At 47.0% G+C, this 13,888-nt stretch overlaps 1 protein-coding gene across 2 annotated transcripts in view; it reads left to right on the forward strand.

Annotated features, from left to right (window-relative positions):
• Positions 1 to 13,888, forward strand: part of grid2 (glutamate receptor, ionotropic, delta 2) — a 312,014-nt gene that overhangs the window by 247,910 nt on the left and 50,216 nt on the right. For both annotated transcript variants that reach the window (XM_023836747.2, XM_072706413.1), the window contains exon 12: positions 10,433 to 10,571. In XM_023836747.2, coding sequence (XP_023692515.1) covers positions 10,433 to 10,571 — 139 coding nt within the window. The remainder of the gene's footprint in view (positions 1 to 10,432; positions 10,572 to 13,888) is intronic.

A 13,888-nucleotide genomic window follows, 5' to 3' on the forward strand; every position in this document is an offset into this window, starting at 1 on the left:
GAAAGTGAGGGGGATGCGTGAGAGTTCTTCACCCCTTGACCTTTTCTGCTTGACATTTCACGAGGCTGTCAAAACGTCTTTCAGCCAGACCTTTTTAAACGTACACACATCATGCGCCGGTGATTCAGTGCGTCTGAATTTAGCCAAACGTGTCTTTTTCTCAGTCTATTACAGCTCATAACCATAATGACAGCACACATCCCTGGCTGCAACACGAACCTCATTTTCTTTAAATCCTAATTGTGATTATTAGTACTGCAATTTGTTGGGCAAACACTAACGATTAAAGCTTTACTGCATCACCTAGCTTGTGAATCTTCATGATTTAACCCAGTTTACTGCTCTGGATATTTGTTAAACGACGGGTGGGTTTGTTTCTAATTCACTGGGATTTGAGAGAGCAGCTTTTGGATTACAAGCCGTGTTCATAGCCACCACACCCCCTGCTGTCCTTTATGTGAAACGCAGCTCCCCTTAACACACTCATGTAGGAAACAATCACATAAACAATCACACACCCCCATGCTGAAAATACTTTACAAACATACATGTCATGTCTAGTGAATATAACAATATTCACAGATAATCGTTATTAGTATGTAGACTTGCATACTGATGCATAAACATTCTCACATGACATCTACGTATGCACATCCACAGCGTAACTAAGATTACATAATAATACTGTTAAAATTCACTTACAGTAGTGTTCCTATCAAAGAAAAGATCAACTGGGCGATTTTTAAGGTATAAGAGGAGAGTTACCGAATCAAACAATCAGCCGGAAACGTTTATGACGTCCCCCGTGGAATCCTGGATGTTTACCATGTCTCCCCCCCGTTCACCGTCTTACACAGATAGATGTGTTTTTGCCGCTCTGGCAGCTACATATCGGGTAGCTCGATGTGCATTTTCCCACACGCGCTCAGTTCAGTGGAGGGCCAGAGATGATGGCGTTTGGTTTTCATTCATACTTGGTGTACCTCTGATCTGGTGTAACGAACCTTGGTAACTTCCCATCCTTCGCATTTAAGCAGAACTTTCATACCTGTCAGTCCAGTTTTTCAGAGGCTTGTTTTTAACCAGCGACTGGGGGCGGGGACACACACACACACACACGCAGTTCATATATTACTATCATTGTGGGGACTCTCCATTGATTTCTATGGGCATAACCCTAATCACAGCTATGACAAACTTAACCCCTACCCAGCCCTATCCTTAACCATAAGTAACCAAACAAAATTGAAGTCTGTTGGTATTTTTAGTTAATTGATGACATTCACAGACTTTTATAAAATTGAGGTTTACATTGTGGGGACCGAAAAAATATCCTCACAAGCTAAAAAGTAACAAGTGGTGTAAGCAAACTCTCTCTCACACACACACACACTCTGACCCACACACACACTGCGGCCTCCTCCCTTCCATTCGCAATTCACCCCCCTCTGACAGGCTGCTCCCTACCCCCAACCCCCCCACCCCCCACCCACCATAGGGTCCACACTATACATACTGGTCCCGGCTGATTGCAGCAACATCCTCGTCTCTACCAGTACAGATGGCCCATTTTGCTGAGCCTCCCTGGTTAAACCAAAGCCCCCCCCCCCCCATTCCATCGTGAATTGCTGGCTCTTATCTCCATCACACAGGGCCCAGCAGCCGCGGTCCCCGGGCGCGAGGCATGTCCCCCCCCCCCCACCTTTAATCCCATCAACCAGGAGGGTGAAGCACCTCCCAAAGGTCTCCCATTCACCTGAAGCACACTAAGCTTTGGGTCCGCTCTAGGGGGCGCCGCGGGGCAGGATTGCGTATCAGCATATGTACATACACACACACGCATCCACACATGCACAAGTACACACACATCCACTACAATCATGCAACCACACAGATCAACGTGCATCGACTCACAAACACGCATCCGTACACATGGACCACTCACACGCACTCACACACATATAAGATACACACTTACAAACACAGATACACACCTACACATACGCTCTTATCCTTACTCATACACACAGACACTTAGACATACACACATGCGTTTTCTCATGAACACTCTGTCACACTCATACACTATCTCTCAGACAGACACACACTGTCACGAATCAAATGCAGAAACTAGACAGACGGATGGAAAGATGGATGGAGTATATATTGGAGGACAGGAGTGGGGTAACAATAAGGCCTGCGCCTCTCTTCCTGGGTAGGGATGGGCTCTGAAGCCGCTTACAGACCTACAGCAAGGTCAGCTGTAAGACTGGCGCTTCCAGGGTTGCCAGCTTATATGCATCTGGCGTGACACTCACGCTTTCAATCTTATGGCAAATCTACGTTATTCCATTATAAACCTAAAATAAGCTTTATGAAAAGCGTTGGGGTAGTTTGCAAACCCTACTGACTATTTACAAGGTAATAAAACCGTACATGTAAATGCGTGTGCATGTGTGAGCAGTATTGTCTCAAATTGAAAATCTCATTCCAGCCAGCTGACCAGATTTGGCAACCCAGGCCTTTGCTGTAATCAGTCTAATAGCTAATTGCTAGATATACCATCCTGTGTGTGCGTGAATATGCTAACACCATGTAGCAGTTATGCTATGTATATAGTGGTTGTGGACTTGTAATGCAAAGGCTGGCAGCTTACATCCCAGAAGGGTCCCCCTGTTGTCCCCTTGAATGGGGTTTTCGTCTTTGCGTTTTGCTGTGTCGTCTCTGCGGATGGATGTGACAGGAAGAGCGGCTCTCTTTCCCCGGCCGCTCCCTATCCTTGAGGCCAACGCATGGGTCTCTCCCACCCAGGTGACCTCACAGCCCCCACAGACACGCGTGTCACCCAGTCCGCGGCCCCACAGCACGTGAAACCCACGAGATGGAGAGAGAGACAGAGCCGGGGAGGCGGACCGCAGGACGTGTTTATCGCCCGTCGCTTTAATCTTCAGAGCTTCTCTGAGAGATGCCCGAGGCCCCGTGTGCATATCCCAGCTTGTCAAAGGGCCGCACATTCAATCCCATCAGTCCCCTTGGCTGGAAACCAGAGTATAAACAAACAGGAAGTGCGGCATGCTCGAGTTACGCTCGACCTTCACGCCCTTCATCTCCTGCATTTTTGGAAATGTGTGGTCATGTAAACAGATGGATAACATTTGACGAAAGATGACTCATTTATTATTTAGCTGCTTGGTAACCGGCTGCAGCATCCTTCCGTTTATATGAAGTGTGTATTATTATCCATTACAAGAATCAGTACATAAAACTGTGAATGTATTCCATTAAAATGTGTATCTGCTGATTGAGCATATCCCTGGCTTGATTATGTGTAATAAGCAGTTGCTGTAGCTTGGAAATTAAGGCAAAGAGTCCTCCCAAGACTCCCCCCACCCCCCACCACCGCTACCACCACCAAGCTCTGCACGTAGAGATGATTGAATTGTCTTCACAGCATGATGAGACGAGTCATTTGAGAGTGAGGGTGAAATCGGCGTGCCAACTTCAGGCCGAGGATTAAGCAGCCATTTAAGGCAGGAAATTGCCCGACAGATTCAGCAGAAGTCCTGTAATGAGCTGGGACTGAATATTTACGGGAGACAGGTTAAGTTCAAGTTTTGGCTCCTCCCACTCTGGCCAATGAGGGGATCAGCCATTTCTTGGCTAAACTCATATGGGTGGCAGCAATTCCGTCAGGTTCTGAATGGGTTCTGAACATGCACTGCTACTGGTACTAGTTTACATTGCTAAGTAATTTCCAGTTTTTACCCATTTACACAGCATGCTATTTTAGTGTTGGTACAGTATTATGGCTAAGTGCCTGGTTCACGGTGCTAGACCAAGTCCCACCCTATGATTTGGGCTGACCACATTCTGATAGGAATGCTGTGTCCTTTGCTACTACTGAACTACTGCTTCTGTTACATTTTATTTCATTGTTTAATTCCCTTTCATTTAATTCTATTCTGTTCTATTCTGTTTCACTTAATTCTGTTCTATTTCACTTAGTTCTATTCTGTTCTGTTCTATTCTATTCTATTCTAGTTTCATTTAGCTCCATTCTTTCATTCAGCTCATTTTCATTCCATTTCATTCTATTCCATTATATAAAATTTTGTTCCATTTACTTTTATACTGCTTCATTCTATAAGGTTCCACTCTATAAGGTTCCATTCCACTTCACACTGTTCCATTCTGTAAGGTTTCATTCCATGTTATTTCATGCTATTTCATTCTATAAGGTTCCATTCCATTTCATACTGTTTGATTCCATAACATTTCATTGCATTTCATACAGTTCCATTCTATACGGTTTAATTCCATTCTATCCCATTCTGCATTGTGTTGCTTTTTTAGTTTCATTTCAGTCCATTTGCAGAGGCGCCCATCACAGCGCCTGTTACTGTCTCCCGGCCGTCTGCGTTCCTGTCTGCCTGCTCGCCGGCGCCGTGGAAACTGCTGCTGCTGTTTAGTATTCATTTAGCCAGTGATGTGCGTGACTGACACGAGTGGCACGTCCTAATGAAATCATAAGGAACACGAAACCCTTCTGGAATTAATTCTCAGCTCCGTCAAGATCCCCCCACCCTCCCCCCCCAGAAGAGCTCTGGATAAGAATGAATATGAAAAACTAATAGTGACTGATTTAAATGAAATATTAATTGCCTATACAAAATAGTGGGCCCGATCATTTAGCACACGATAGTTCAGGATATGGTTAGGAGACTTTAGGCTGATCCCAGATCATTTGTGGGGAGTGGAGACAGTGACTAAATATAGGTTAGTGATTATACTCTTTCAAATACCCTAAAATTACTCCATATATTAACGAAGAATTTAGCTGCAGTAAATAGCTTCCGTAAGATGTCAGTCCATTGAGATAAGGGCGGATGGTACTTTGGTCACGTGACTTATTCTTTGAGGATTAGAGGATCCACGTGGTACAAGAACAAGCCTGACCTTGATCTCCATATTTGTCTGTTGTCAGCGATGTAGGTTTCTTAAAAAACAAAGAGCAAAAACCATAACTGTGAAATAGTCACTTTGAGGGCACGATTATGCATGCCGTCATGGAAACGGGGATGGTGGCACACAGCTTGTGAGCTTCCCGCAAACACAAACATGGTTTCTAACTAACAGCTTTGGGGATGGTGCTGGTCGACTCCCTTTTTTACACATTTTCATTGTTATTAATCCTGGGTTATATAAGAAAATCAATAGGAACTAGGTATGAAAATCCAAGCAGCCAAACAAACAAGCGTGGAGAATTTGCCACGTCAGCAACTTCTGGAGGCAGCGGGGAAATTTTGCTGAAGTCGCCAGAAGGGAAATAAGTTTGTGCCGGTAGTTGGGCTGCCATTGTGGTGTTTATCTCCCCCCCTCATATGTGACCACAGGGACCTGTAATGAGAAATCTACCCCCCCAGACTGGCAAGCAGCAGCCTCGCCTGGGACTCGGGGTGTGAGATGAGGGGCCTTTTGCGGCTGTCCGTCCACATCGCCGGCACTCAGACGCGACTTTCACTCCTGCAGTCACCGCAGAAAAAGACCATCCCCTGAAGTGAAGGGCTGAAGTGAAAGGCTGGGATTTCCTGTATGCACGCATATGCATACATCCCTCAGTCTCACACACACACACACACACACAAAGCATGCTGTCTGCTTTCATATAACCCAATAGTGTGCTTTATGTTTACATTCATTCATTTGTCTAAGAAAGGATTAAGTCCAAACAGTAGAGACCTCATTAACTATTAAAATTTCATAGATGAGGGTGAGAGAAGGTCACGGACAATTTCACTTGTTTTCATACACATTGTATAATTCCCAGGCTATCGTTCTGCACAACCAGGATAGTATGCTTCTAAATTTCCTCTCTGCAGTCAGTGCGGTGTCACACAATTGTGTACAGACAGAGGGCGCTATACCATATGCAGATTTTATGCAAATGGGTCACCTCGTGACCATGAGGAAGATTTGTTCCAAATAATCTTCAGTCGGAAGCCGCTGACCGTTCCGGCAGTGTGGAGGCGGCAGGCTGAATAATCCGTTTAAAAAGTTCTTGCTGCAATTATACGGGAATGTGGGAAAGGGGAGCAGATCCGCTGGGCCAACTCCTTGTGTTGAATAAGAGTAATCTCCCTACGGAACGGCGTGCGGGAAGCTCTCTAAACGTCTGAAGAAGGCCGGCTATTTACTCTATCACCCAGGCTTTGGCCTTTTAATTGGGTCTGCATGAAACAAGCACTCCGCTGCACGTGTGAGACGTCGTATCGCCGGGCCCGTCGGAAGCCCTTTGAAGTTCAAAGGCATCTCGTTTTCATCCGGCTCTCAACTGGCTGCGTCCTCAGGCCCGCCTGCAGCGGTGCTTATTTAAGACACGTCGACGAAACCCCCCGATTACATTAAACGCCCCAGCAACGTCCTGTCTGCACACAATTCTGCTCATGGGTATCGACTCTGTCTGTTTGTGTGTGTGTGTGTGTATGTGTGTGTGTGTTTGTGTGTGTGTGTCAGCGCCCTATGACCTCTGGGAGCACCACTTAGCTATGACAGGAAGCACACATTGTGCCCCGAGACAGAGAGGCCTGCTGCCTGACCCCCCCCTCCCCCCCCCCCCGGCCCCACCGGGCGTGAAGTGAAGCTCATAGCACCTGATGCAGGCCCCTGGATGCCTTTCAAATCGATTTGCCCTGATACCATCTTTGAAATGCAGGTTATCTCTAAAAAATTAATTTGCTTTTTACGGGCCGCCAAATGGCTTCATCGCAGCCGAGACGGGAGAGCGGCTCCGCCGACATCACGGAGATTCGCTCATTTCCTGTCTTACGCGTGGAGCTTCCTGAAGAGCACAAGCGGGACGGCCTGACGCGTTTCTGCGCAGAGCGCACGGCCCCACCGCACAGCTCGCTGCCTGAATGCCCCCCTGCCGGCCCGCGTGATGTGGCTGAATCACTAAAAAGCTGCTTAAGTCACCCAGCTGCCGGCTTCTGTTTGATCCATTCCATCAGTAACCTAGGAGACTGAAGAGACTCACTTTTCCCCCCACCTTGCGAGCCCCACCCATGCGGAAGAGAGGGAATCACATGGAGCCAGTCCCATTCACATCACTGGCGGTTATACCAGATACGCAGCTCTCTCGCAGGCTGAAAATATGGATGCCCCCCCCCCATCCTTCATTCTCATGGGACATCCTCCCCAGTTTGCTTGGATCAAGGTATGCAGATAATGTGTGAATCAGCCACATTTTTTAACAGTAGGGTCATATGAATGGTATTCCAGTGTGATTCCAGATAGACTAAACCAGCCCAGGGGGAGGTGCAGACCCCACCCTGAGACTCAGGGGGTCTGCACCAGCAGCTTTGAAGCAGAATTTGCTGCTTCTTTCCTGTAAGTATTCAGAATTTCACAGGGATTTGGAAGGATCGACCCATGCAGGCAGAGGGGTCTCCTGGTTTGTTAATGTTTGACTGTCTCCTCAAAGTTTCTAAATTTCATTTTTGGATTATATGGGGAATCGTCAGGCACGATCATTTGGGTAAACAGCAGAGCAGAGTAAACATGCCTTAACAATAGAGCCATCTGTTACTTAGCAGTGTAACGTGTTTGTCAAACGCTTTGCAGTCACGCAGTCGCACGGAGAGCGTCTCTACAACGCAGCCCGTTTAAACAGCTGCACACTTTACAAAGCTTCTCTGGGATTGCTGCCCTTCTGGAGATCAGAGGACCTGAGCAGTACCGCCACAGCATTCCTGAGGAACAGACAGGCAGAAATTATTATAATCTAATTTATAATTACTGAATGTTGTTTCTGATTAAAGTTGATGTAACAATTAGTTTATTGCTGCCTTCCTGATACATTATTTTTTGTTTTGAACCATATTATGTGTTGTATGATTTGACTAAGACGTAATTTAAAAGTAAAAATAAACCAACATTAGTAGGCCCAACGTTGCATAGCCAAATCCACGTAGTCACTCATCAAGCGAGATGAAACTCCTAGATCGTAGCGCTGGCCTTGAGCCGCTTGGATCATGTGCAGCATTTGTACATCTGCAGCGAGTATTTGTGTGTGAGTGTGATGTGTATGTGTTTATTAAGACGTGTGAGCTAATCCCAATCGATGTGGCTTTCTGGCGTGTGGTGGGTATCTATAAACAGGCCTTGCTTCTCATCAGGCGGAGATTGAGAGAAAATGCGATATAAAGTCTGTTGTTTCTGCTCCATCTTGTTACTCTCGCGACCCCATCGGGTACCCCCTTAGAGGCGACCACCTCTCTTATTCCAAAATTGCCTTGTTTTCGCCGGTCTCACTTAATGTCTTTACAGGCTGATAGTTTGCTGCTCAGCTGGGCTTTATCCAGGCTAATGACAGAATCTCGAAATAGTGTTTGTAAGTGTGTTGGGAATAACTATGAAATCAGTGCTTTTTTGTGTGCTTCAGGTAGCTTTTGAATGTTTGTTGGAGGTGTGTGAGATGGAGATGTCTTTCTCCTGAGGACGATTCTCTCCGGTGGGGTAAGCTCTGAGTTTATGAGAGGGCTCCTTTTATTTTCACGTCTGCAATTTCCTAATGGAAAACAATCCCTCCTTGCAGTCCTTCCGCTTTTCTTCTGCGCGTAATAGCGACGGAAATGGGGGAGAGCGCATAGCTCGCATTTTGGGGGCGGGGGCAAGGCGGGGGGGGGTGGGGTCACTGAGATCAGAGGGTTCCACAAACAGCTATTAGCGAGGCATCACTGTCCTCCAGACACGTGTGAATCTGTCACGGATGCCCGTTGCTGCCACAGCACCATCGTTGCCGAGCAGGCGTCGGGTGACCGTGCTGGGATGGCCGGTCGCATCCTGGACCCAGCCTGCTCAGCCCATAGGACATGTGAACCGCCTTAAGGTGACAACGCGCCGCGGGATGAATAAACCCAGGGGGCAGGTGTCAGAGATGGAGCTCTCAGGCACTTTATTGAGTCTCACTGCCGAAGGGATTGAAATCTCTGGCATTTATTACACGTAAGAACACAATGATGCTCAAGAAACGAGAATGAATGGAGCCATTTTCGCCAGTGCTCAGAGCGGATGGGGAGGCCCCTAACGCGGCTCATCCATCACTGGGCTGCTGTTCCGTATCATCATGGGCAGTGTCTTCTTCTCGCTCGCCATTGGAATGGAGATGCGGGGTAATTTCGCTTGGGGGAGCAGAGCAAACAAGAGTGTTTTGCTCTCCCATGGATGGGTGACAGCATCCTGTATTAAAACAGGATCGAAATTCCACTGCTTTAAAAACACAGAAGATGCATAAACTTCTCAAGTCCTTGCAAGGTTTATGTTCAGTGGGATGAATATTTATATAGTTCCCTTCCCGTCACAGCGATCCTGCAGTGCTTCGCAGAGGTTTATAAATGGCATCATAAGGTGATTTGAATCAAATTAAGAGCGGCCTTGTGGACAGACATCAAGTTTTTATGTAGGTAGATAAAAATATGGAAGCAGATAAAAAGAAATGTGAGCAAATCTATGGAAAGATTTTATGTTGAGAGTTATTTGCAGAATTATTTATATATGACATTGATTCGTAGGTGCGTTTATTCAAAGCAGTGTACTTTTTTGAGGTCAAACAGTCCCTGCAGCAACTGAAAGCTAAGGATCTTGCTTGAGGGACCTAATTCTGATATCATTTTGCCAGCCCTGAGAACTGAACCAGTAGCTTTCCGAAGCATAGGCCCAGCATTCTGACCCGCTGAGCCTGAGCCTCATACCATCCCTAGTTAGACTTAACAACCACAGATGACCTGCTCAGGACATTTGGGGCATTTAGGTGCATTTTGGTTTATAAGCGATAATCGGTTTGTTTGGAAAAGCGATGGTGTCATCGTTCAGTACCTTAACATCCTGCCTTAAACAAGCTGAGATTTACATGGTGTGTGTGAGTGTGTTTGTGTGTGAGTTTGTGTTTGTGTGAGTGTGCGTGGGTGGGTGGGTTTGCACAGGTCACAATTGGGGTAAATCCTAAAACTTCCTTACTTTTGGGGACATTTTTCAGGTCCCCATTTGTATAACCTCAATTTAATAAAAATCTGTGATTGCAATTAAAAAACTAAAAATGCCAAAAGTCTTGTATTTTCTTTGGTGACTTCTGGTTTAGTCAGAGTCCACACAATGATAGGAATATATGATCTGTATTTGTGTGTGTTTGTGTGTGTGTTTGTGTGTGTGTGTGTGTGTGTGTGGAGATGCATGTACACCATGAACATATGGTGAGTAAACCTGCTGTTCAAGCCTTAGTAAACAAGCTTTTCTATAGTAGTAACAGTTTATACACATTAATGAGTGACTTTGCTTAAAGCTGGTTAAAGCTCGGTCTGCACAGAGTGGATCATAACGAGATGTTTGCCACAGCAAAGTGTGGAGAGTAAAGCCGTGTTCTCCTCTGATCCCCTAGGTGGTGAGGTCCCCTACACCACACTGGCCACGCGCATGATGATGGGCATCTGGTGGCTCTTTGCCCTCATCGTCATCTCCTCCTACACCGCCAACCTGGCTGCCTTCCTCACCATCACGCGCATCGAGAACTCCATCCAGTAAGTGGTCGCTCTCCCCGCCCGGGACCTCTCAGCGGCCGCCCCGTTCGCCCGTCCACCCAAGGACATTTTTAAATGCGATTGCCTGTTATTATTAATCTGTTTTTATTCTCATCTTACTTCCGAGGTTCATTCTCTCTTCCGCCGCGGCATAAAAGCGTAAGAGTGGGATATAACTCACAGCAGATGATAAGAAAATGAGGAGTCAGAACTCATAAAGGAGGAGAGAGGAGGTCGGGCTCAGTGTGGAAGGAGAGAAAGGCCCTTGGTCTGCCAAAAAGTCACGGAAGGCGCTTTGACTCGGAAAATATAAAGAAAACCCTGGAAAGTGTAAAGATCTTCTTGTTCTGTTCAAGTGAAGGGATAGTGACGGGGACCCCCATGTGTCCCGGGGGGGATTCAGTAATCATGCCTCGTCTCCTTCCCTGCCTCACGCTCCTGCGCACAGACACTGGGGCGTCTCAGGACTGTAAAGGGTCCCGCAGTGTCCGCATGAAGCCGGGGGCAACCTGCTCTCTGTCGAAGGTGCAGTGACGTGTCTGTGTGTGTTTTTTTTTTCCCAGTTCGCAGATTTGAGTCATTAACTTGCTTCTTGTCTCCGGAAAAACTCATATATCTCCAGTATAACCAGGGTAATCCGATTCCACATGCCCAGCAGTGACGTAGTTAATTGTGGTTGTCGAATATCTCTTGTCATGGATTGAGGAGGAATCAGCCTTTCCAGGGAAAATACAAGCCCATATTTTCTGTTTGTTTGTCTTTTTGTGGCGTTAGATTTCATTAGTGACTCCTGCCTAGATTGCTTGGTTCTACTTCTGTGGAGCTAATTTGGATTTTCATATATTTCAATGCATTATCTTTAATGTGTGGGCGCGTCTGGGGTCATTACTGCAATAATTAGAGCCTAAACTCCACACCCAGGGGCCTGTTGAATTAAATAGGAGGCAGCATGCTGTTTCGTTCTGGAAAATCCTGCAAGATTTATGGAGGAATGCGCCAGTGGGGGGGGTGGGGGGGGAGCCAGGATCCTGCAGTTAGATGCTCTGTGACGTGATGTAAGCTGTGATCATCAGCGTGTGTGACTGAGGCCAAGCAGCCCGCCACAAAGTCTGCTTGTGTGCCTGGAGACGCCCCGAGAGCAGCGGGTCTGCCTGCCCTCAGGCTTAGCCCAGGACCTTGGCTAGCTTGAGAGAAGCTGGTTTTAAGCCGTACTGCCTTTCACAGCTCTGAGTCAGCCCAGACAGGACACTCCTGATCCAGCCACACTCTCCAAGCCCCCTTACTGTCACGCACAGATGCAGGAGCACCCAGCTGCTCCATGGCCAGACCTGATCTGTCCCTCAGAATCCTAAACTAAACCAAGTTTGCACCAAGCAGTTACCTCACAGCCAGGTCAGGTAGGCCGTGACTCCAGGACTGTATGTTTAGAATCAATGACTCACTCAAAGCTATGTGTACGCCAAAGGATTCCAAAATTTCCATATTTTGTTAATATGGCGAAATGCATTGTGGGTATCCCACCCGTCAGGAAAATATGAGCGACATGTTACCTGGGAGTTTGAATGTGAAGGTTAAAGGGATCCCATAGAGTCACAGCAAAAGCCCTCAAAGTTATATATATGCAAAATATGGGGCCTTCGCAAATATGTGGGTGGCCTCGGCATGCGAATATGAGATATGTCATATGCAGATCTGTTCCCCGCAGCCACGCATATGAACAAGCTGCACCCCCGCCCTCGTTACTAGCAGCTCGTTCAGCCTCCTGAGGAAACCTTACCTGGGAGGCGGGGCCTAACTCTTCCAGGGGAGCTGGGTCCTCGGTGACCAGATGTCAGCTGGAGTAATCTCTCTGAGGTTTGGGGAGCTGGAGGTGGATGCGGGCAGAGATGGTCCTTGCGAAAGGGAGAGAGAGACCGTACCTGGTTAGACAGCTGTGGCATGCGGGAACGTCAGAGATACAGGGGCAGTAAAGGATCTTCCTGGCAAGCTGGCCTGGATCGCCCCAGTGCGACAGGACGCTCTGTCTGGGAGGTCCACACTTCGGATTGCGGGGTTCAGCCTCAGCTGCGTTACACTGAGGTTTCCGCAGCCACATTAAGGGATAAATGAGCTTGTCTTGCTGGTTTGCTCTTCCCTCTTCATTTTCACTCTCCTGTCCATCTTTCGAGGAATATGAAGCTGTCTTTCATATGTTTGACAGCAAAAACCCCAACCTGCTTTCTGGGATGTGTCTGACAATGTCGCTGTCCTTCCTCAGACTGAGTCTCTTTGTCTCTTTGTTTATGCTTTGGCAGTTTGACAAACAAACAGTAATTAGTTTCTGTAATGGTTTGATATTACTGATCTAAACGGGGAATGTTTGAGGGTTTATCAAACCGTTCCATTGTAATTAAAATACCTTAATTTCCCAGGAGGTGATGATCATATAAAAGCACAGACTGCTGCCAGCTTCACCTGTAATACATTATTTAATTTTGCCCTTATTTGCTTAAAAAAATCACTTACTGCAAGGATCGGTTGTCTTTGACTGGGTAGCACTTGACTGATGGTCATTCGAGTGTATGTGAATGTGTGTGTGTGTGTGTGTGTGTGTCGGTGTGTGTGTGTGTGTATGTGTCAGTGTGTGTATGTATGTGTGTGTGTCGGTGTGTGTGTGTGTCTGTGTGTGTATGTATGTGTGTGTGTGTCTGTGTGTGTATGTATGTGTGTGTGTGTCGGTATGTGTGTGTGTGTGTGTGTGTGTCGGTGTGTGTATGTGTGTGTGTGTGTGTCGGTGTGTGTGTGTGTGTGTCGGTATGTGTGTGTGTGTGTCGGTGTGTGTGTGTGTGTGTGTGTCGGTGTGTGTGTGTCGGTGTGTGCGTGTGTGTGTGTCGGTGTGTGTGTGTGTGTGTCGGTGTGTGTGTGTGTGTCGGTGTGTGTGTATGTGTGTGTGTGTCGGTGTGTGTGTGTGTGTGTCGGTGTGTGTGTGTGTGTGTCTGTGTGTGTGTGTGTGTGTGTGTGTGTGTGTGTTACACTAAGGGACCGAGGGGCCTGCCAGTTCCCTCACTCCCTCACTCAGTGCCATCGCCTCACGGCCGGTGAGAATGTCTGCAGCTCCCTGGAGTGTGGTTTTATGCTGGCTGCCCATTGTCTGTGACAGTAATGGTGTACAGAAGCCATCGATCTCTCTCATACTCTTCTCTGCACTCTCTCTTATTCTCTCTCTCTTTTGGTCACTCACTTTTTGTCTCTCTCTCATTACATTCTTTATTGCAGTTTAAATTCATTGTCCTTGCCTATTTTCTTTGTCCTGAAGTGTAAAACAATTTTGGAATGAA

The sequence above is a fragment of the Paramormyrops kingsleyae genome, chromosome 2 (genome assembly GCF_048594095.1).
Source record: "Paramormyrops kingsleyae isolate MSU_618 chromosome 2, PKINGS_0.4, whole genome shotgun sequence".
Taxonomy (NCBI): Eukaryota; Metazoa; Chordata; class Actinopteri; order Osteoglossiformes; family Mormyridae; genus Paramormyrops; species Paramormyrops kingsleyae.